This window comes from Lissotriton helveticus, chromosome 6 (genome assembly GCF_964261635.1).
Source record: "Lissotriton helveticus chromosome 6, aLisHel1.1, whole genome shotgun sequence".
Classification (NCBI taxonomy): domain Eukaryota; kingdom Metazoa; phylum Chordata; class Amphibia; order Caudata; family Salamandridae; genus Lissotriton; species Lissotriton helveticus.
In genome coordinates, this window is record NC_136067.1 from 676,705,692 (window position 1) to 676,730,540 (window position 24,849).

At 44.7% G+C, this 24,849-nt stretch overlaps 1 protein-coding gene across 2 annotated transcripts in view; it reads left to right on the plus strand.

Annotated features, from left to right (window-relative positions):
- The window catches only part of DOP1A (DOP1 leucine zipper like protein A), a 1,012,538-nt gene that overhangs the window by 785,192 nt on the left and 202,497 nt on the right, over positions 1 to 24,849 (plus strand). For both annotated transcript variants that reach the window (XM_078648131.1, XM_078648132.1), the window contains 2 exons: positions 8,391 to 8,535; positions 13,728 to 13,807. In XM_078648131.1, the coding sequence (XP_078504257.1) occupies positions 8,391 to 8,535; positions 13,728 to 13,807 (225 nt within the window). The remainder of the gene's footprint in view (positions 1 to 8,390; positions 8,536 to 13,727; positions 13,808 to 24,849) is intronic.

Genomic DNA, 24,849 nt, shown 5'->3' on the forward strand with positions numbered 1-24,849 from the left:
GATAATAAAGATTTTTCACATCCCTCACTCTATTCTGCGGAAAACCAAAACTACTTAAGGTCTCCTAAAGATACACCCAGTGCACTTGGTCGAAGGCCTTAGCTGCATCCACAGCTACTATAGTCAAAGGTAGATTCTGGGCCTCCGCCATATCTATAACCCCCATCATCAAAAACGTACGTTTGTTTTGTTGCCTCCCTGGTATAAAGCCTTTTTGGTCAGAGTGGATAACTCCCTTTATACCCTTTGCTACTTATGATGCTACAATCCCTGAGAAGATCTGATAATCTGTGTTTAAGAGAGATATTGGTCTGTATGAATCCACTCTCTGCGGGTCTTTATTCGGTTTCAATATTTAGGTTACCGTAGCCTCCGACCAAGAGCTGGGAGCAGTTTCCCCATCTATATATATATATTGCGTTAAATTGATTTTTAAGACTGGAGCCACTTTGTCTATGATGTGAGTATAGATCTCAACTGGAAGACCATCTGGTCCAGCTGCCTTTCCGCCTACTATTCTCCTATACTGTGCTCTGATCTCCTCTTCCGTAATCTCACCCTCTAGCGCCCTCTACTGCTCATTTGTTAGTTGTGGGGAGCTCTGTCGTCTTTAACCATGCCTCTTTACATTCCCGCCAAGGTTGTATATCATCGCTATAGAGGTTACTCACATAGCTTCGGGCTTCTCCACTTATATCTACATTAGAGTACAACAACTCCCCTCACTCTCTACTAATTAAATTCCATATTGTGTTTCTGGCCCTATTTGTTTTGGCCTTCCAGGCCAGCAGTGAGCTACACCTTTCCCCATACGCAAAATGTTGGTGCTTGCTCACTTTCCATTTGTTTGTATCCTCTTATCTAACTATGCCTGAAACTCTGCCTGCAGCCCCTCCAGTTCTCTACTAAGCACAGATGCTCTACCTGAACCTTTTCATCCAGGTCTTCTGGAGATCACCTTCTCTAGCCTTGATCTCCCTGATTCGGTTCTCATATTCCTGCTTCACCGCACGCCTTTTACCTACCATTATAGACCTTAAAAGGCCCCTTAAATATGCTTTAAAAGCATCTCAAACTATTAGCCCTTTTGCAGATCCCTTATTAGACAGAAAAAAGTCAACAGCTCTTTCCACTAAGTTAAGTACTACCTCCTCATCTAGTAGGATAGTCATATCCAACATCCACCTTCTCTGCCCCACTTTTTGATAGAACCTCCGGGATAAGGCCACAGAAGAGTGGTCTGACAAAACCGCAGGAACATGAGTTACCTCCTCCACTTCTGCGTACAGCTCATGATCTACCAGAAAGTAGTCAATACCAAAGTGATGTCGATACTCCTTACTATAGAAGGTAAAGTCCCTCACTTCCCCCATCTTGCTACGCCAAATGTTAATCAAATTGAATACGTCATCATACTCTTCAGTCTAGCAAATGTTTTAGGAGGGCTAATATGTTTAATTCTCGATGTTCGATCTAATTCCTTATTCAGAACTAAATTAAAGTCTCCTCCAAGTACAATTGGGTCCATTGTCTCCAACAAACAAGGTTCTAGCTTCATTAGGGCTTCAGGATTATCATTTTTTGGACCATAATATACTGCACACACTACTGGCCTACTTTGAATCGATAGGGGGGCCACTAACCATCTACTAGAGAAATCCGATTCATATTTAACTAGCCTTATTCCCGAGTTGCTTCTCATAATAAGGGCCACTCCCCTGATACCCTCTCTGGTCTGAGCACACTACCTCCTGGACCCACTGTAACTTTTTAAAGCATAGCCCACACTCACTCCTTTCCAGATGGGTCTCTTGCAGCAGTATAATTTGCGCCTCACTATTCTTAAGGTATTCTGTCACCCAGGCCACTTTCTTCCTGGTTCTCAAACCATTAACATTCCATGTAAGAAAATTAACTAAATTCGGCCTATCCATACTCAAAACCTCACACTCAGGGTCTCTTTGACTCCTTCATCTCCTTTGACATAGACCCTTGGTTAAACTCCCCACCCGATGGAACCCATATATGCCCTCAGTCAAATTAGAGGATAGCAAAAAGAGGACTAGTTTTTTTCTTTTTTCCCCTATGCACCCCACACCCAGTGCCTCTGACCCCCTCCCCCCAGAAAACCCTCTCTCTTTTCCCTGGGCGATATAATCCAACCTTTGTGACCCTTTCTTCCTAAAAGAGAGATAAATACTTGTATTTAAGGAAAAGAAAAAACAGCCTAACAGTTCAGAGTGAATTTGTGTTTAGCACCTATACTATTTCATCCGATATAGGACCCCTTACAGATGCAATGAGGACTTAAAGCTCATCCCTCCATTTGCACTAGAAATGTGTCAACCTCTCCTGGACTGCTGATATTATACATCTTATTTTGCCACATAATTTCCAGCATCGCTGGAAAATTCATCTGTACCTGGGCACCTTTGCTTCGTAATTCATTCCTCCTAGTACCCAGCTCCCATTGCCTCTGAGCAGTTCTTTTGCCTAAATCCGATCTTACTTGGTGATTAAAGTCACCATACTTCAAAGAGTCTTCCTTCAAAGCACGCCCCAGCTCCAACTCCTTCACGGCATACATAAGAAAATTAATTAAAATGTTTCTAGGCGTCTTCCTAGCAGGATTTAACTTAAATGGGTCCCTATAAACTCTCTGAATCTCTTTCTTAAGATCGAGATCCAGCCTATCATGCGGTATTCCTTCTCTCAATAAATTGCAAATGAAACTCTTGATATCTCCATTCTTAGAACCTTCCGGAATACTGAAGACTCTCAAGTTATTGCGTCTAGACTGTGTTTCAAGCCTCTCCAAATCATCCTGCAAGGATTTGTTCTGTGATTTCGAGGTCTCTATGTCTCTGGAGTTCTCAGACACCACCACAGACAGAGCCTTCACCTCTCCTTCCAAAATTCCAGTACATCAGCCTCTATGATACCTGTGGAATTCCCCGTGCATGTGGTCTGTTTACCCTCAGACTCTCCTCCACCACACAAGGGCCCCCAACTTGCTCATTCCATCTCTTGGCCTGATCCTCCGTACTGCTGCGTCTTTCCTCCAAGGTCCGCCGTCCTGTGATGTCTCTACCCTGGCCGACCCGGAAGCCAGCCAGCTTCGTTGCCGCGCGGGTCCTCTGCCAGAGAACCACTGCACGCCGCCAGATCCCCTGCTGCAGTCTCACATCTAATCCCGTGGAGTCCTGATTATGGGTGAGTTTCTCCTTCTTGTACTTTTCGATTATCCAATTCACAATTATTTTCTGCCACTTAGCCCATTATTTTAGGCTGCTTTTTCGTCTGCTTCCTCTCCTTGGTCCGGGAGCTCCCGCGACTGGCGTCAGCCTCCCGCCATGTTCCCTAAAAAAAAGTATATTCTTCATGGGAGATAAAAAGGACAGTCCTCTGGGTCTTACAACTGGTTTGCAAAGTGTATTCTCTACCCTGCTACTCCTCCTTCTAGACTACCCTTCTTTTCTCCGGTCACGCGCTTTGTGCACTCCTCCATTAGAGTAAAACGGGAAACATCCTTTGCAACGCAACTTTTACCACGCAGTGCTATTACAACGCAGGTTTTACAACGAAAACCATTACAACGCATTGCGCTGGGGGGCGCTCTAGGATAGGGAATAGATTTAATTTACTATCCAACACCTTCCCTAGTGTCCACGGGGACTGGAGTTGGAATAGTAAATTAAACTATTCACTATCCAGCACCCCAAAGCGCTATGCGTTGTAATGGTATGCGTTGTAAAAACTGCGTTGTAACAGCATGCGTGGTAAAAGCATGCGTTGTAACGTCATACATCCGAGTAAAACTTCCTTGGTATGCTGAACAAAGGAGCCCTGGAAGTGGCACCTTATTTCTCAGTGCCCAAGATATAAGAGGTTTGAGACCCATCCTGGATGTAGCCCTTCTGAGTTTTTTCATTTGACAAGACATGTTCAAGATGATATCTTTCAGCCAATCTGTTGGTGGAAATTGGTTGGCAGTTCTTGATATGCTAGGACACCGTGGTAAAATGGAGCCTTTAGTCCAAGTCGGAGCAATGTCTGCACTTAAATGTGCTGGAGCTGCAGACGATCTGCCTTGCCATGAAGGCATTTGTCCCACTCATCTCAGTAAGGGCCTTTCAAACAACAAATATCCTTTACAAGTATTCTTTAGTCTGATTGTCAACCTTCAAGGTGGTGTGGGGTCGTACAACTTATATCTGTAGTTGATTCGCCTGTGGAAGTGGGTATAGGAATGGAGAATTTTCCCAGTAGTGGCCCATCTGGCAGCTTTACTCAGCGTGAAAGTTGGCACTCTAAGTTGCTTCCTGTTGGTGGACCACTAGAGCAAACTACACCCCAAAGTGATGGAGGTGATCTTCTCCAGATTGGGATATCCATATGTGGATCTCTTTATCATAGCTCAGAACAAGAAGTGTCTTTGGTATTGTGTAATACATCTACCTCAGAATGATTACCACGGGCATGACTTCATGTTCAGCTGGACTCAGTGCACGCTGTATTTATTCACCCCGATCCCTCTTCTGTCGAAAGACCTGCAAACAGTGTGAGAGGATCAGGCTCAGTTGATCCTGATTAGCCCAGATTGGGCAAGGAGGACCTGGTATAACCATCTATTAGCACTTGGTATTTAGCTGCCTCTTCCTATCCTTTGCAGGGTGGACCTTCTATCACCAATGGGTGGTCAGTTGCTTCACCCCAATCTCCCAGCACTGTGCTGTAGGCATGGAAATTGAACAGTGCTTGAGTCTGCGATCCTCCCTGATGAAGTTGCAGAATACATCTTGGCTGCCACAAAACCTGCAACAAATCCATTCACGTGGGTTGCTGAAACAAATGTGTGCAGTGATGTGAATCAGAAGGTTTGTATCCCTCTAAATCTTAAAGTTCTGCATTCCGCACTTCTGCATGGCTGGAGCTGACAATTGCTCAAGAGTTACAGTACTGGTGTTTTGGCTATTGTGTGTCTCTCTGATCAACCATCATTGTTTAGTTGTATTTTATTGGTGATTTTTTCTGAAAGATTTGCATTTTCCATTTCATTCCACTCCCTTCATGGTTTTTCTGTGGGATCTAAATCTTATATTGACTTGTTAAATAACATCTCTGTTTTAGCCGATGTACAGTTGCCCTGTTTGACTTCCTACTTTAAAGACAGTTTTGTTAGTAGTGATTGCTGCAGTTAAAAGGGTCAGATAACTTCAGGCCCTCTCAGTTTCACACTCTTTCCCAGTTTTCTAACCAGCGATGTTGGTTTTCTGTACCTACCCAGCCTTTTTGCCCAAGGTGGTCTCAGCCTTTCCTATAGGTATGTAACCCTTCCATCCTTCTTCTCTTCTAATCACCCCACCAATGAAGAGAAGTGGTTGCATAGACTAAATCCCAGGCATTTTATCTCCTACTACATTGATTGCACTCAAGAGGGCAGTTGGTATACCCAGCTGTTTGTAAACTTTGCTCGACTCATTTAACTTTGGATAACCCTATGAATCAAGATTTGCTACACTGTTGGCAAAGAAGACGTATACCTTTTTAATAATGCCAATACAAACGGGATGAATAGACTTGGGTGTCCTGTAGTGTATGATATTTTTATAATTTCTCTTACCCCAGGCCCACTTATATTTTCCTTTCTGTTTTGACACACAATATTGCTAGTGATGGGCTCTATCAGATAGGGGACCCCCAGACTTATAGCGTTACACTACAGCATTTGGCCAGCACAAGAGTACTGTCTACATAATGGTTGTGGGAGTTAGATAACATTATTCCTCTAAAGTATACCTTTTTCATTTTAGTGCCTATCTGGGGCTGATATACTGCTTGCCCCTATTAATATTAGGTTACATGCCAATTAGGCGGTAGTTATAATGCTCTTTAGAATATGAAGCCTTGATACATTGCATGTCTGTTGTGATGTTCTATATCGAGCAAAATAAGTGTGTTTATGGAATATTTGCTATAATTGTGTGGGGTTTCTTTCTGATCAACTGAAGAATGATGTTTTTGTCACTGCTCTGCGGCTACCCATGTATTATGTTTATGTCTCTGTTGTTGGTTGGAAGAATGCTCATGTTCAATTTTATGAGAGTGGAATGGGAGCCCTTTCACCACTATTGTGTTTCTTCTTCCCTCTAACCTCTTAAGGACAGTATGCCCTGCAATTTAGGGTCTATATAAAACAACAATTCCCAACAGTTATCAGTTTAAGGCAGTTAAACGATGTATGCAGTCAGCATTACATAAACAAGAAATAAGGAGGCTCATATGGTTTAAAAGCTTGTTATTCACCAATTCAGAAGAGGGTGTTTCACATGGAAATACAGTTAGGCAGCACTGTACAAAGAAAATCATGTGACAACCCGATGGCACTTGGTGAATAGTGATATATACAATAGGTGAAAAGTGAAGATGCAAGTGCTGAACGTGAACAGCGTGAACGGCGCAGAGTGACAAAGAAATTATACAGTGATGGCTCCACAGGATTAAGTTATAGTCACTTAAATCATGGTATCAAACAATTTTATAAGAGCCAAAAACGTTAGACGCGCCATGAAATTGCGCTGTGATGTCGACGGCGTTTCGATCCCCATAAGTCGGGATCGTCTTCAGGACAGGGTTGTCGGATTCAGGCAGTGTTGTACACATGTTGAAATGCGCGTGGTTCCTGAGTTCCTAGGCGCAGACAGCGAACAGTCAGTCAAAAACAGTCAGTCAAAAACTTGTCGATGCAGCCGAGGGCAGGTAAGAAGAGGCAGCGCCTGAACAAATCAAGGCGGCCTGAGGCGATGAGGGCTCTAAACGCTCGGGTAGCTGCCTGAATCCGACTACCCTGTCCTGAAGATGATCCCGACTTATGGGGATCGAAATGCCGTCGACATCACAGCGCAATTTCATGGCGCGTCTAAGGTTTTTGGCTCTTATAAAATTGTTTGATACCATGATTTAAGTGACTATAACTTAATCCTGTGGAGCCATCACTGTATAATTTCTTTGTCACTCTGCGCCGTTCACGCTGTTCACGTTCAGCACTTGCATCTTCACTTTTCACCTATTGTATATATCACTATTCACCAAGTGCCATCGGGTTGTCACATGATTTTCTCTGTACAGTGCTGCCTAACTGTATTTCCATGTGAAACACCCTCTTCTGTATTGGTGAATAACAAGCTTTTAAACCATATGAGCCTCCTTGTTTCTTGTTTATGTAATGCTGACTGCATACATCGTTTAACTGCCTTAAACTGATACCTGTTGGGAATTGTTGTTTTATATATACTCTACATCCATCCCGACGTGGTCTATGGGTTTTACTCCTGTTGTTCCTGCACGCACTGCAATTTAGGGTCAACACACCTTACCAAAATGCATGACTAAGTATAGGAAAAAATCCCCACAACAGTTTTGGGGCTTGTTGTTACATCCAATCTGAGTGGCCAGCATATCATCCAATCTTAGTTTGTCTGAAGCAGTCCTGCCCACCCCATGCCTACTTTGGGCATGTTTAGACCAGAAAAATGTTAGTGTACAGTGTTACTTCATGTGAGCAAGGTTTAACACCTTAGGTTTGAAGGTTTTGCCTATAAACAAAAAGGCCCTCTCATCCCTAGTAGCAGGTGTCAGGGGTGATGGGGGACTGGGGGTTGGAGTTGGAAGCCAATACAGACACCCTAATTACTTGACTCGGGAATAGTCAAAGCTAGGCGCTGATGATGGAGGTGGAGGAAAGCAGGGAGGGATAAGGGCTTAAACCCACTGAAGTTACGAAAAAGTACATGTAAACAATGAACCTATAGAGAAAAATGGCTCATCTTGCACTTTACAACTGCAGTGCAATAGGAAATTGTATTTTTCCAGCCCTAAGGCAACATCACAGAACACAATCCACAGCAGAATAAATTGGCTACTTTACAACGCTAATGTCATATTATGTTTTTTAAGGCACAGCCCCTATTTAATCTGCAATACCTAAAACAAATAGAGCCCAAGACCAAGCTATCATTTCCTACCCATGTAGCATGTTACACTGGAGTAATGTGGACCCATTAGGCAGCATTTGTGATGGTTGGAGATGTGCTCTCGCACACTTAACTCTCTCTCCTGCCCCTTCTCTTTGCTGATATGACACATAAAATTATCAATGTAGCAGTTATTTTATACATATCCATCTTTATGTTCAGAATAATTTTATTGAATATTGTTGATAATAAGCACAATACCAAGACAATACAAAAAAAATAGTACAACTAGTCGAAAATACCTCAGTAACAATATATGACCTACTTGATAGGAAGAAAGTACAGTTATACATATCCATCTAAATTCATTATTTTTCACCTAGATGCTTTTATATTGCTGTCTATTATTTGTTTTAGGATGTAACTTATAAAATAGTTGATTGCATTGGTGGAATAGCTGGTTCTTCACTGGAGCAAACTACCTGGCTAAGGCGAAATTTGGAGGTCAAACCTTCTCCTAAGATAAATGCTGATGGAACAAATTTGGAGTCAGATGTTGAAGGTAAGTCCGCCCCTTTTGTGTCACAAGCATGGCATTTCTGTTAACTGCTGTTAGAGTCATGTGAAAGAGCAGCCTACCATTATTTCAAATCTATTTACTCTCTTTAAATAGACAATAGAAAACAGCTTTGCTTATGTATCGGGGATAATATTAAAACTATGCTACTTGACATTTTATGATCTGAAAAGATTTGCCACAAAGTATAAGCTAAAGCTTGTGGATCTGTTTTCCCTGCCCTAGTCAGAAAATTATTTTGATTTATGTGGGGTGGGTGTTATGAGTATGCATTGGTGTTTTTCAATTTAGTTGGTAAGCATAGAATAAAATGTGTTAAGATGGGGGAATTTGTCTTCCTGGAAGAGATCGAAATTAAAGATTAACAAAAATCTGAAGGCGAGCATCACTATGTGCTAGAAACTACCAGACCAGGTATTATATTACTTTGTTTAAAATTATATATCTTTCCCAATTTGAATTAATTATTTTTGTAGACAAGCCGATGTCTGTGGCACATCCCCATGAGGTGCGTGTATGGCTTTGGGCCACGACTCCAATTCATGCCCTGTGCACTCGAAGATGGTCTGAAATTGCGCTAAGCTGTGCACTGCAAATCACCACAGGAAGTTGTATATAACCATCTCCTGGTCAAAGTCGAGTGCGTAGACTGACCTGTTCCAGCTCTCAGGGTCTTTCCCATAGGAGATCGTCATTGCAGACCAAGTCCTTGAGTAAGTCAAAATCCAAAAAGGAACACAAGTCCAAGCATTCCTCATGCCTCATTCCAGACTCTCCACTCTCCTGGGAAGTCATGAGGATCTCAAGGGGCCCCTCTTTCTCCTACCAAGGAACTGGTTCCGCAGTTGATTCTATTGGATCCTAAATGTCTGGGCCTGTCAGTGACATCACAGTAGACTGAGGTTTTTAAAGAGGCCATTGTATGAATTTGTGGCACCCTGTTGTCTCCCTTTGCATGCCTTCACGCCCTGTGGATCCGCAAAGGCTCCACTCAGATTGCCACAAATGGGTCTGGCCTCAGCACCTCCTGTGCCTCCTGAACCCGATACAGGTACAACCCTGACTCTGGAGCTGATTCCACAATCCATGCTGATTCCTGCTGTATCTAAACTGGCCCCAAAACCTAAGGAGGATGTAGATCCTATTGTATCCAATTCCGAATCAAATCCATCTTAACCTTAGCTGAAGTCATGCCCCAGCGCACTTACGTGCCTTCCCAACTCATTCTAACTGTAATAAGTGTCTTTACCTAGGAGCTGAAATCCAGCACTTTGACAAGTTTTCAGATCAGACTCTGACCAGAGGAACACTGATGAAGATAGGGATGAATTTCCCACATAATATGATGATTACCCTCTTTATTTGGACCTGTAAGAGGCCAGTGGATTGGACACTTCCCCTGACAACTAATGATACAGCCTCTTTCACTGTAGTTATAAGACATGTGGCTCAAGTACTTGACTTACAGTTACCCTCTTTTGACAAACCTCCTCATTGAAGTCTTACAGCCTTGGCAGACCTAATCTGAGCCCTTGCTGTCATTTAATTAAGTCTTGACTAACACTGTCACGGGTGCTTGTGTTAAACTTTGTTAATGCCCACTTGAAAACAGACAGGGAGCGCGACGCCAAAGACCTGTTCAAGGGGACCTTCCCTTCCTGATGCAGCATCCTATTCCTGAGGGCCTCATTCTTCCGGCATCAACTAGCATGGTTAATCCTAATTCTTTCTGTACAACTCCAGACACAGACTCAAAACAACTCTGATATTTGGGAGGAGAATGTTCTCATCAGCGAGCCTCACCTTCTGATCAGTCAGTACCAGCTGTTTGTTGGGTAGATACTACAATGCATTATGGATCTTGGCTGCGAAGATCTTACCAGCATTCTCAGATAAATCCCATGGCAATTTGCCGCAGACCATTCAGGAAGGCCAGGATGCAGCCTAACATGTGATATGGAAAGGCAAAGACAAAACATCAGCTCTAGTGTGATGTTCCGACGACACACATGGACAAGATCCACTGGCTTCCCGGATTATACCCAAGTGTCATAGATGCATATGCCTTTTGAGAGGTCTTGCCTATAATGTGAGAAGGTTGACTCTTCTCTAGAACGTTTTAAAGAAAGAAAGTGCCACAGCGAGCTTACTCAGTTTTTCCATACCAGCAAACCAGTATCCCCAACAGTTTTGCCCATTTCAGAATATTGCTAGAGTCTTCACTTATGCTTCGCTTATAGACAATTCCAAGGCCCGCCACCTCAGCAACGGGCTTCCCAGTCTGGGTTGAGGGGTTCACTATCAGTATGTCAAAGTCAAAACTGACTCTGTTCGTCAGAACAATCCTGGATACGACGTGTTGTTGGGCCTTTCCTCCAGATCAGGGAGTCTAGGATATTTAGGCTATGATCCAGATGTTTCAGCCTCGGTCCTGGGTGTCAGTGAGGGCAGCTCTGAGACTTCTTAGACTACTGCCTTCCTGCATCCTGCTAGTTGAACATGACAGGTGGCATATGCAGGTTTGCGGTGGGTTCTGAAATCTTATTAGGACCAGCTTCAAGGGAACCTGTCAGATTCCACCAAGGTATCAAAGAAGACTGCAAAAGACCCGCAGTGGTGACTGCTTAACTGCATTTGGACCAGTGGCAGACCCCTCTCCCAACTCCAGCCACAGCTGATGGTGATGACAGACTGGTGGATTGGTGAGGTGGAGAACAGAGAACTCTGGTCTCTGTCAGAGACCCACCTCCACATCAACTTGTTGAAGTGTGGGCCATTCACTTGGCGATGAAAGCCTTGTTGTCATCCATCAAGAGGAAACTGGTTCAGGTCCTCTCAGGTCTACGCCACCTTCATGTGGTGTTGCAACCAGAAGGGCAGGAAGGGGTTGTGGACCCTGTACCAGGAGGCCCAGCGCCTCTGCAGAATCATCAGGGCAATAGAGAGAACCCTGGCTCGATCTCTTTGCCATTCCTGAGAACATTCAATATCAACACTTTTGCTTTTGCATGCTGGAGTTCCCAAGTTGTCTCTCTCTTGGAGATTTATTTTGGCTAGTGTGAAGCATGAGGCTCGTGTATGCTTTCCCAATGCTACTTTTCCTACCCTAAGTTCTCAATAAGAGCAACAACTAGTCTGCCCATGTTATCCAAAAGGAATCGCATTAGGCCATAAGAGTGTAATACCGAACTTTGTGCAGGAGTATCTTTCCTCTTTTCATACTGCTGATTTAGGAAGATCTGCAGTCGCAGAAGCTGGGCAGGGTCTTTCACCTGGCTGGGTTTGTGTAATCTACACCTCCATGTGTGGAGATTGAACAACAGAAGTTGACTTGTTTCAGTCTTCCCCCTCAAAGTAGTGGATGTCATCCTTCCTGCCAGGCATCCTTCAACAAAGTCTTTTTATTCTGGACACTGGGAAAAGTTTGTGACTTGTTGTGGCACCCGTAATACGACCCGTTGCAGGCCTGTCAGGTGTTTTCTTTTCTGTTGGCCCAACAAGGCCCTGCTGTAGGCATAGGTAAAGGTAATCTGTCTGCAATTTCTGTCTTTTTGCATTTACTGTACCAACCTGTCTATTCAATGCTCCTGTTGTGATGTGATTTCTTAAAGGTTTACTGCACGCTTCCTCCTAAACCCTTTGTGAGTTAAAGTAGTACCTTAATGTAGTTCTTACTTTTCGTATGTGCACCCCTTTTGAGCTGCTGTACAGCTGTCCATTACTTCTGCTGACCCTGAAGATTGTCTTTTCTCATTGTGATAACTTCATCTTGTCGTGTAAGTGAGCTTCAAGCGCTCAGTTGATTTGCCCTAAATCATCTTCTTTATGGACAAACTGGTAATCAGGACTAGAGTGGCCTTTCTACTATAGGTTGTTACTCCCTTTCATGTTGGACAGATCCTCACACTCCAAATGTTCTTTAACCCACTGTATTCCTCCAAAGAGTATGAAAGACTCCATTGTTTGGACCTCAGAAGAGGATGAGCTTTTATATCAGTCATGCCAAAAACCATCAGGCGGGCGATTAGCTCTTTCTGAGTTATTCATATTGTACAATATTAGAGGGTAGATCCTTGATGATTGCATCTCTCTTACAAATGTATGCATCTGTTCATGCCTGGTCTTAGTTCGGTTTTCAGGCACCAGATAAAGAAGCAATGTCTCTATTCTCTAGATAAGGAATCTTTGTATTTATAGGAAAATAATGTTCCAATAATGAAATAGCTTATAAATTGTTCTGAGAATATTCTCAAGTTTGTTTTATTTATTTGTGTTTTATGTCTGATGGTTGTATATCTTTATACTGCCAGTACCTTTGCATCCCCAGACCTTTACTTCTCCACCTTTACTTCCACCTACCTTTATTTCTCCCATCTGCCCACAGCCTTTGAATACCTTTTACTTTGGCTCTCACTTTGTACTACCTTCAATGTGTTCACTATCTCTAAAACAGTATTTTACAGAAATGCAAACTTTTCCTTAATATTTTTTCAGATTGTTACGTTTTCCTTATGATATTAAGCCACCCAGCCCTAAATTGAACCAATATAAATAACATTTAGAATGCATATGAATGCTTATTATATCCCTAACCATTTTTAAAATCTTACATTAAAAGTAATTACCTTGTTATGGTTCTAATTGTTAAATTAATGTGTTTGTATGAAAGAAGTTATTAACTTAACACTGACTAAAATATAAGACTATAAACCTCATTCTATCCCTATCGCAAACATAATCCTTTAGTTTATAAAACACATTTAATATTCATTTCATTTCATTCCATTATTTTAATCCAAACCTTGACTGCAGTGGTTATTGTTTTTTAAAAATAAATAAATATAAAGGTACAGTAATTACATTACAACTAGCCATAGCCCTACATTAAACAAAATACCGTAATATACATATGAATTACTAATAATGTTGTGGTTCTTTTAACTGTAATATGAATTTGTACTTACATTAAAAACATTAAAAGTAGTTTGTCTAATACTTCGGGAAAAGTGATGATGTAACTCCATTTATGCAAACAAAGTAAAGGTGTTGTGAAAGTAATGGCAGGGAGTAAATGTCATACAAAGTAAAAGGTGGGAAGTAAATGTCGGACACCGTGTCAGACACCCTTATGCAAGCTCTTGCCTTGTTGCTAACTGTATTTCTTCTTTTATTATTAGGTATATTATCTCCAGCATTGGAAACATCCAACATTGCACCTTCTGTTTATAGTGTCCATGCACTTACATTGCTTGCTGAGGTAAATTTTGTTGAGTCTTTCGTTCATAAAATATCTATTGGGACTTTAGAAATGTAATTAAATATAAAATATAAATGGTATGCCTTAGTAGCCAGGGAAATGTGGGAATGGACACATGGGTGAGTGCAAGGCTAACCGATTGGTAAAATAGGGCAGGTAAGGCCGGCAAATATACCAAGTGATTCAATACGGCAAAAGATTGTGCCATTATACACACATACCTGCAGTTTTGTGTTACCAGCTGCGAGCTGAACACAAACCCTCTCCTGACCCCTTTCCACCTGATACTTTTGAGGACACTGTGGCCCTTTTTCCATGTGCTAAAGAGCTGTAGATAATACTGCTGCCACTCACCTGGAGTTGCTCCTTTCTGTTTGTGGTCACATCACTTTAAAGATGCATGGAATACTGCAAAGTTTGAACGCCACACACAAGCATAGGTGTGCTAAATGAGGATCAGTCTCTTGTGGGTGCTGGGTCCTAGCCATGGATTATTAACAATGTCTAGTATGTATAATGCCTAATGTGAGGAATAGTAGAGGATGAGGAGTATACTGATACCTGCAGTATCAAGCTTATTTTTAATAGTAACTTGGTATTTACATATAGCTAAACACCACACTTTTGTAATTTCTTAGCTCTGTAAATAAGATAATACTATTAGAGACCTACCAGTTCACTTGTGTCCCACAATATCAGTTTTTTTACACTGTCTCCTGGTGAAGAGCCATGAGTGGATCCAGCTCCTGTCTGAAGGCTGTGCACAGCTGATGCCGATCGTGGATTTTGCAACCTCCCCATGACTCAGAAACTTGGTAGCTTTTCTTTGTTGCTTCTTTGGGTGTGGGTTTTGGAAGGGTAGATTGGCTCTTGGGCAGTGCTGGTGCAAAGCTCTGCACCTCTCCATAGCCTTGTCTCATCAGAAACCTCCTCATGACTGGTGAGAGTAGTGGGCTCAACACTCTGCCCCCTTACTCCCCAGATCTTGCCTCCTCCACTCCCCAGATCTTGCCCCCTCCACTCCCCAGATCTTGCCCCCTCCAAACCCTTTGCTCTCACACAGGGAAATTGTTTTCAAAGTTGCCTGGTCTGCTAATAGTCACTTTATAGTACTCAATTTACCCACTTCAGAAGGATGGAAGACCGAGTTTTCCTCCCTGAGAGTCAAGCTCATCATCTCAGAACAACCTATTTGTCCGAGGTGAATGTGCACCTTACTGATCTATCATCCTTTCCATGCTATTAGTGAAGTTGCATATTGTAGCTATTCAAATGTCAATTCACTGAGCTTCATTTGGTTGTATTGGTTTATTCTTGTCCAAGTGATTCGGTTTGGTAAATTGGTAATGCATGTTTCTGATGAATGCTTCTAATCGCAGATTCCTCACCTTTAGAAAGTTCTCAAGGCGGTAGAATAGATCTAGAGGTTTCCAAAGCAGTGCTCCTGCTTGCCATCAGGTGGCTTTCCATAGCTCAGTGTCGACTTTATTCTACCTCGGAGATGACAGAGTGGAACTGCATATAGGTGCCACCCCTGGGCACTGATATCAGTTCCATTCTTGTTGGGCCTTCGAACAGGGATCAAGATCTCTGCTCCCTTTTTAATCAGTCAATTAATTTCTTTAAAACTATTTTCTAGTTTGTAATTGAACAATGTCCTCACCAAAGTCTATATGGTTCAAGCTGTGCTATGACTGCTGGAAACAATGTTGGTGATGAACCTGCACAAGGTGTGCTCCTGGTGTTTGTGCTCAGGGCACGACTCCAGGTCAAATGAAGAGTTTGCCCTCATGCACTCGAATGTGATCTGGGAACAGGAACACTATGTTGCTATTCACCAAAAAACATCACAGGCCTTGCCTAAGTCCCGCTCCAGATTAAGGCAACTGCCTCCTTCCTGCACTTGAGGGTGCACCCATGACAGGTCCTCTTTGCGGTCGAGTTTGTCCGGTAAATCGATATAAAAGAAAAAGCATCGGAGGTTAAAGCAGGACTTGATCCCATGCCACTATTCTCTGGCCAAAGAGAAGTCAGGAGGGTATCAAGGTGACAGTTGATCTCTCTCCTAATCACAGAGCTGATTCCTAAACTGGTCCCTTGGTGCCTGAAATTACCCGGGCCATTGGTGATTCGGCAGCAAGGCGTGTTCTTTAATGTGTCTATGCTGTGCATTTTTGGCACTTTTCCAGTTCCCTCTGGCATGATTTCAGGCACCGAGGATCCGGAGAGGCCTCCATTTGGGTTACTGCTGGCAGATTCATCCTCAGCGCCATCTGTGCCCTTTTGTGTATAAAAAGAGGCTGTGACCTCCTGTAAAATGTTCTTGTTTTTCCTGACTAGAATCTACAAGGGGCGTGCTGCTGCTGGGGCCCAGGGGAAGGCTTGCCTCCCTGGGCCCTGCCCAGCCCCTGGATTGCTGATGGACTTTGTGCTGGGACCCCTCTGCCTTGCCTGCGGGACTGGAGGACTTCCCTGCGCTGAGGAGCTGGTTGCTCAGGACTTGCTGAAACCCCTTTGGCCCCAGTTGCTTTGTTGGGCCAGGGTTTCTGTCTCCCTTAGCGCCTGGGAAGTACTTTGTTTTGAAGTGTCCTGTGCGTGGTGCGCAGGAGCCAACCCTGCATTGTGCCCGTGAATTGTGTGTTCTACTTGAGCAGGAGCCTACCCTGCATTTGTTCCTTTGTGAAGTTACCTCAGGTTCTGCACTGTTGCTCTTGCCCAGCGGTGAACAGGCAGATGGCCAGGTACCGCAGACCAGCGCTGGGCAATCCGGACTTTATTATGCAGCATCTGACTCCTAAGATTTTGGTGGCTCAAGTTTTCACCAGCAAAGTCAACCCTAAAGCTTTCCCTAAGATCCCTCCAGACAGGGAGGATAAAACAATTGAGGCATTTGAGAAGTTCTCTTCTGCCAGCTTAGTGTTGAGGTTAATCCATGCTGTCTGCCTTTTAGGCCAATATACGCTCTCCCTTTAAAATAGTGAGGTCTTGACGGTGGTCCTTGCAGAGTATCAGGCCTCTTTGTGGCTCAGACCGTTCAAGACCGCTAGGATGTGGCTAAATATATCAATATGGCTGACCTGGATACTGCAGCCTGCTTGGAGCATGCAACAGGCACTATTTTGATGCTCTGCCACCATGCATTAATGCAGTACCCTGACTTTTCTGGGGATGTGCAGGAATCTCTAATGGGTATGCCCTTTGATGGGTCTCGCCTCTTTGGCAAAAAAGATCATTCTGCCTTCAAACACATTATAGAAAGCAGAGCCACAGCAATTTACTTCAATCAATCAATCAACTCTCATTTATTGAGAGCTGCTATCACCGAGAGGGTATTTTGGGCCTTTAAACTCATGCCAGGCAGCTTCCTCAGCAGCCTGATCCTTCCAAGACTACTACAAAGAGCTGTCAGAAAGGTACCACTATGCCCTCCACAACTTTACCAGTCTCCCCAGTTTTTTAAAGGCTGAGGATGGGAATCAAGCAGACATTGTTACATGGGCCACTGTTCCACCCAGCACTCCACCCCTGCGGCATCAGCCTCCAAGTCGCTTTAGTTTGTCCTTAGTTACACATGGGAGGCAAGATCAGACATTGTATTGAAAGATGGTAAATTTGTAAATTGGGTCCTCAAGATCGTCCATCAGGGCTGTGCTCTTCCGTTCTTTTCCTACCCACCTTAGCTTCCTTCCACATCAGAGGGGCTTTCAGAAGATCACCATGCCATCTTTCTGCTAAGTTGCAGGCTCTAATTTTCAAAAAGGCCTCAAAAGGTTGCCTGTCTGTAAGTAGTGACCGGTTGTTACTCTTGCTATTTCCTTGTGCCAAAGGAGATGGGGGCCTTTATCCTTTTTTAGATCTGTGCCCTCTGAATGCTTTCCAGCGAAAGGACAAATTCAAGATGCTCACATTGGCCCAAGTTCTGACTGTTCTGGATCCGAGCCAGTGGAAGTTTGCTTTGGACATGCAGGACGTGTACTTTCATGTGCCAATTCTGCAGTACGACAGAAGTTACCTACGGTTCAAGGTAGGCCAGGAGCATTTTCGGTTTGCCCAGCTCTCCTTTGACATTACCAGTGCAACTTGGATGTTCATGAAAGTGATGGTGGTAGTTGCCACCCAACTTCGGATGCTGAGGATGCCAGTTTTTCCCTACCTCGATGACTGGACTCTCCACAGTCAGTTGTAGACTACTTCTAGACGATAACAAAACTTTTGACATCTTTGGGGTTCTTGATCAACAAGCCACAGCCACACCTGACCCCTTAACAGACGCTTCCTTTTATCAGGGCTCTTTTGGTCATGATGCAGTTTTGGGCTTTTGCTCCCTCGCATTGCTAGGCTACAATCTCAATGTTTCAGCCTTGGTCCTGGATCTCAGTGACAGAAGCTCTGAGGCCTCTTGACTTGCTGGCCTCATGCATACTATTTGTCTACATCACCGGGTGTCATATGCGGACTCTGCAGTGGGATCTGAAGTCTCAGTGAGCCAAGCCCAAAGTAAATATGTCAGACGTCATCCAGGTTTCAGAAGATCCTCCGCAAGATCTGCAGTGGTGACTGCTCGACCGCAACCTGACCAGCACCAGGCCCCACTGCCCCACCCAGAGCCTGATGGTGGTGACGAATGTCTCCCCACTGGCCTGGGAGGGCAAGGGGGGGCATGGTGGAGTCATCTGGGAGAGATGGAGATTGGAGAACTCTGGTCTCTGATGGAAACCTGGCTCCACATAAATGTGTTGGGGTTACAGACCATCTGCCTTGAACTGAAGACCTCCCTACCATCCGTCCATCAAAGAAAAGCTGGTTCAGATTCTCACTGACAACATCAGTGCCATTTACTGCAAAAAGTAGGGAAGAGTGGGGGATCTGCACACTGGGACCGGAAATTGTTTATTCTCACTGGCCGAGGGGTAGAGAGTCAATCAAGAAACTGACATAGGCACGCAGGTGCTTTTCCATTCAGTCATTTACGAGACTGAATGAGGTCAATGTGGAGCCACCCAATGCCACTTGGTGGCATGCGAGAGCACTTCTGCGAAATCGTCCGGATCCAGCCTGGGGAATATTGTAAAGGTGAGGAATCTGTAGTTAAATAGAGTATCAACCAGAAACAGCGTTACCAAAAGTAAGTCACTTCTTCATCACTGGTTCTGTGTTATAATAGAATACTGAAAAGCGAGATTTGCTTCCATGAGCAATACAATACTTTAAAAGTTCTTTTGTGTGCTTTGGCTCTACCAGAGAGCTATTGCTTCCTTTTGAAAAATCTAGCAGGGGAGTACTTCAATCCCAGGATAGAAGGATTGGCATGACATGCTGTTGGAAATCACAGCATGCCAGCCAGTATGTGTTGTTGAACCAGATATGCCATACTGGCCAGATACTCATGGAAAATAATAATGCACTGAGAGACCCGAGCAGACTGTCAGAAGTGCTGCCCCCAAAGGGATTAGAGAGGACAGTGCTTACTATTCCAAGCAGTAATCAGGGGCTTGTGGTGTTATCTGCAATAATATTTTCTGTTTCAATGAACGTGCTTAAGGATGTCCCTACCTACACAGTTGCAGAAGCCATCCCTGATAGCTATAGTACATTCAACACAGACTGCTCAAGTGGTATTCAGGATGAAAGAAATAAGCTACTTACCTGTAAATACAGTTCTCCAGGATTGGTAGGTTTCATAGATTCACATGCGACCCTCCCTCCTTCCCGATCACAGGCTTCGACCGCTTTAGTTTTCAAGACCGGGCCAAGGAATTGTATGTTGTTCTTGAGTTGAAGATGAGACTTGGCCACGTTGAGCAAAATACCTATTTTCAAGAAAGGTTTTGTGCAGTACTGCATGAATCTGCCTTCACTTCCCAAGAATCTCCCTTTACCAGCCAATCATCGAGGTTCAGGGAGAACGGACGACTTTGGTGCCAAAGGAATGCTTCGACTGGGGCAGGCACTTTGTGAATATCCTTGGCGCCAACATGAGGCCAAAGTATAGCACTTTGAATTGATAGTGGCATCTGGCTACCTCGAATCTGAGGTACCTGCCATGACTTTGATGAATGGTTTAATGGAAATAGGTGCCCTGGAGGTCTAAAAGTCATGAGTTCCCCTTTTTTAATATAACAAATCCCCTCCTGTATAGTTATCATTTTGATTGTCTGTTTTTTCAGGTATTTGTTTTGCTGACAAATATCCTGTCTTTATCATGAGAATCCTGAAATAGAATCCATTCCATCATTGGTACTGGGGCAGGGGCTCTAGGGCTTCTTTGTGACACATGGCCAGTATCTTTAACTGAAAAGGCTGCCATTGATAATGAGTGGTCTTCCATGGTGGAAAATGCACCTTTCTTTCGAGATATTTCACCTTCTGACCATAGCTCCAGTATCCACTGAGCAGCTGAAATGATTTACCATATAGACTAAAAGGCAGAGATTCTGCCACCCGCAGAAGGTGTAAGACTAAGATGTAAAAACAAGCTGAAGCAACAACGGCAGGATCTGGGTCAAGTGGCAATTCTAACCCGGCGCTCAGATGTTGAATGCGGCCGGGACATTTTGAGGGGTGGGGGTGTCCCGAGGTCCTCTCTGCCACCACCATACTCACCTCTGTTTATTGGAACTCTGCTTAGGGCAAGCACTGCTCAGTCAATCCTAAACCTCCATCATATACAGTTAAAATAAATTCGCATTGTCATTTAGATCTCTGGTGTTATCAAAGTACATGCAAATGTGGCAACTGGAGCACCAGAGGAGTCATGCAATAGGCTCAACACAGATATGAAAAATGCAGAGCGACACAGTGGAGCAAAACAAACAATACATTGAAGCAAAAGAGGCAGCCAGTTTTGCAGGAAAGAAATGAAACAATTTAGAACAGCTCCTGCGAGGTTAATGATGAGGAGTTGATCCTGCAGGAATTTGTGGTTACATATGTCAAATGCTGCTGACAGATTAAATAATGCAAGAGCACTGATGATGCCGAAATCTGAATTGGCTCAAAGGCCATCCATAACTGAGACAAGAACAGCCTTAGTGCCTTGATGGGGCTTTAAACCTACCTGAGAAGTCAAACAGATTTTGTGCCTTCACATGATGTAGCCAATGGAGAAAAATGTTTTTTTTTTTAATTCTTTTATCAAAAGGAAAAAGATAAATCTGCCTAGAATTAAATAGATGCAAAAGAAACAATTGATGGACGGAATGTTGGACAATGGAACCATTCACCCCCAGTCACAAGGATCTGGGTTTAATCCATCATTCTTTTGTTCACCACACCACCCCAGTTTGGATCCAGCCATATGCAAATCAGTCTTGACCCTGTTCCTTGTGGGAACAGTCCAGCCCGAACTGCCAAGCCAGGTCTTCCCGGGACCGAAAACAAGGATCCTGGGACCGGTTTCAGGGCATCACCCTTCATCAGCCAGGCTAGCTTGAATCCAGTGGTGTAGTGAGCACAGGACCCACGTCTGGGCTCACCCTTCCCACTTAGGGCGATATATGCAGAAGAAACAATTGATGGAAAGAATGCTAGACAATGCAAACATTCACCCCCAGCCACAAGGATCTGGGTTTAATCTATCATTCTTTTGCTCATCACACCACCCCAGTTTGGTCTCAGCCATATGTAAATCAGTCTTGACCCTGTTCCTTATGGGAACAGTCCAGCCCGAACTGCCAAGCCAGGTCTTCCCTGGACCGGAAACAAGCATCCTTGGACAGGTTTCAGGGCATCACCCTTCATCCGCCAGGCTAGCTTGAATCCAGTGGTGTAGTGAGCACGGGACCCACGCCTGGGCATACCCTTCCCACTCTGTCCATCAATTGTTCCTTTTTGCATTTGCCACCCCGCATGGGACTGGTATGCCCAGACGTGGGTCCCGTGCTCTCCATGCCACTGGAGTCAAGCTATCCTGGCTGATGAGGGCTGAAAGCCTGAAACCGGTCCTAGGATGCTTGTTTCCAGTCCAGGCAGGACCTGGCCTGGTAGTTCGGGCTGGACTGTGCCCATTGGGCGCAGGGTCAAGACTGATTTGCATATGGCTGGGTCCAAACTGGAGTGGCAGGGTGAGCAGAAAAACGATGGATTTAGGCCCAGATTTTTTTACTGGGTTGGATGTATGACTTTGTTCTGCATTCTGTCCATCAATTGTTCTTTTTGCATTTGTTAACCCAAGTGGGACAGGTATGCCCAGAAGTGGGTTCCGTGCTCTCCATGCCACTGGAGTCGAGCTATCCTGGCTGTTGAGGGCTGAAAGTCGTAAATCGGTCCTAGGATGCTTGTTTCCAGTCTAGGGAGGACCTGGCCTGGCAGTAAGGGCTGGACTGTTCCCATTGGGGGCAGGGTCAAGACTGATTTGCATATGGCTGGGTCCAAACTGGAATGGCAAGCAAAAAAAACTATGGATTTCGGCCCAGATCTCTGTACTGAGGTGAATGTATGACATTGTTCTGCATTCTGTCCATCAATTGTTCTTTTTGCATTTGTCACCCCTAGTGGAATGGGTATGCTCAGACTTTGGTCCGGTGCTCTCCATGCCACTGGAGGCAAGCTATCCTCGCTGGTAAGGGCTGAAAGCCTGAAACCGGTCCTACGATGCTTGTTTCTAGTCCAGGGAGGACCTGGCTTGGCAGTTCGGGCTGGACTGTTCCCATTGGGTGCAGGGTCAAGACTGATTTGCATATGGCTGGGTCCAAACTGGAATGGCATGGTGAGCAAAATAACTATGAATTAAGGCCCAGATCTCTGTACTGGGGTGAATGTATGACATTGTTCTGCATTCTGTCCATTAATTGTTATTTTTGCATTTGTCACCCCCAAGTGGGGCGGGTATGCCCAGACGTAGGTCCCGTGCTCTTTATGCCCCTGGCTGATGAGGACTGAAAGCCTGAAACCGGTCCTAGAATGCTTGTTTCCAGTCCAGGGAGGACCTGGCCTGGCAGTTCGGGCTGTACTGTTCCCATTGGGCGCAGGGTCAAGAGTGATTTGCATATGGCTGGGTCCAAACTGAAATGGCATGGTGAGCATAAAACAATGGATTTAGGCTCATATCTCTGTACTGGGGTGAATGTATGACATTGTTCTGCATTCTGTCCATCAACCGTTCCTTTTAGAATTAAATAGAGGCTTTGGGGCTAAGGATGACTGTGGTAATGCAAGCTGCAAGAAACCTGTTTTTCCCATGTACAGCCCTGCCAGATAGAGAAACTAGGAAGATGAACAACGTTGTCAAGAGACTCTACACCCTGGCTACATCCTCTAGTAGAACTACCGCAGTTCTCTGGCTGTAGTCAGCTACTATGGCTCCCAGACGTGAGTATACATGGCCCCAGACCTTGGACTTGGTTTGGAAGACAAGTAAGGAGAGGAGTCTGCATGAAGGGGAGTAAGCATAAGTTGTTGTGATTCGCGGGCCATAGACAGAGCCACCAATACATTTAGGCAAATGGCAGGAGCAGTAGTTTTAAGGAGACTAAGGATTCTGAATTTAACTTCCTTCGGGCTGAAGGTGCAGCCTTGTGTCCTAGTCATGCTTTTCGATGGTGACACCTCTTCAGAAACAATGTGGATGATGTTTTCAATCTGACACCATCACCGCTCCCTTGAAATACTGCAGTGAAGACAGCAGGTGCCCTTTTGTGCAGGAAGGGGAAGAGGTTTCCCATACTACAGATGTGGTTACTGTAGGAAAGTAGGATCTGCTTACTATGGTTACCCCCACTTTTTGCTGGTGTTTCACTGTTTTTCGACTTTAATCTGGCTGGGGCCCTGCTATCCAGGACCCCAGCCTAGCTGCTTCCTCTCTAAATTGATTGCATGTACTATAGTTACACTCCAGTTTGGGTACTGGGGTACCCTTGTGAGTCCCTAGTATATGGTACACTAGGTACTAAGGGCATAGGTACCCCATAGGCCTACCAGGGACTGCAGCATGTACTATGCCACCCCTGGGAAACCTTCAGAAAGGACACCCCAAGACTGCTACTGCAGCCTGGGTAAGGTGGTGCATGCAGCCCTTACTAAGATATAGGTTACCGATATCTACCTTAAATCACTGCACATAGAAACTATCAGTCACCCCTATGGCAGGCCTTATCAATCCTGAAGGCAGGGTGCTTGGTTTCGTGTGAGAGGGTGCTCATGCATGAGCAGGGCCCCTCTTCAGCCTTCGGAATCTATTCTCTAGGGCTGTTCTGTGATGTAGCCAGACCATATACTCTTAAGTGCATTATAACTTCGCTGTAAATGCTAACTTCGAAATGGTTGCATGGAAACATGTTGTGTTTGGTGTCAAACACTTTGGAATCCTACCACCCGCCAGTCCTGTCGGCGGGGGTAGAATTCCAGTCTTCTAGAGGGAGAGACATGTACACACCGGTCTGCCCGGTAACAGTTTAAAAGAACCCTAGCATCACAAAATGGATGCTGCAGCCACAGACACGAGTCTAGCCTCCTGGTGCTGAGCGAAACTCCGCCAGGGGAGGCCTGGACAATAGGTTTCCTGTCACAGGGAGGTGTAACCACCTCCCAGACAGGCCTTAGTGGATTAGGGCTCGGTGGGTCTGCACTGGGGGCACATTTGGTGTCCCTGTTCATAGCCCAGTTCAAACCGGTTGCAGGGGCTACCAGCCCTTGCTCTGGCTCGAAACTGGACAAAGGAAATGGGTGTACCCACCCCTCTATCCAGACCCTCCCATAAGTGGGTCCCCAGAGTATGTCCAACCCCTTTCTTAGGTATAAGTAAGGAACCCCTGGCAACAGGACTTTAGATTACACCTGGAGGAAACTCTGAAACTGAATCCTGGAACTTCGACGCTCTACTAAAAACTAGAGTACGGAAGAATCTCCCTTGGGGTCAAGGAGTGACTCCCCTGCTTGGCAGGCACCAACGAAGCATCTTGCCGGTCTGCATTTCCGAAGCTCCCGCCGGACTCCAAAGTATTTGCAACACAGGAAGAGGATTTCCACACTTCTCAGAGGCCGACCCGAGTCTCCATTACAGCTGAGACCCGCAGCCCTCACGAGGAACCGGAACCCCTGTACAC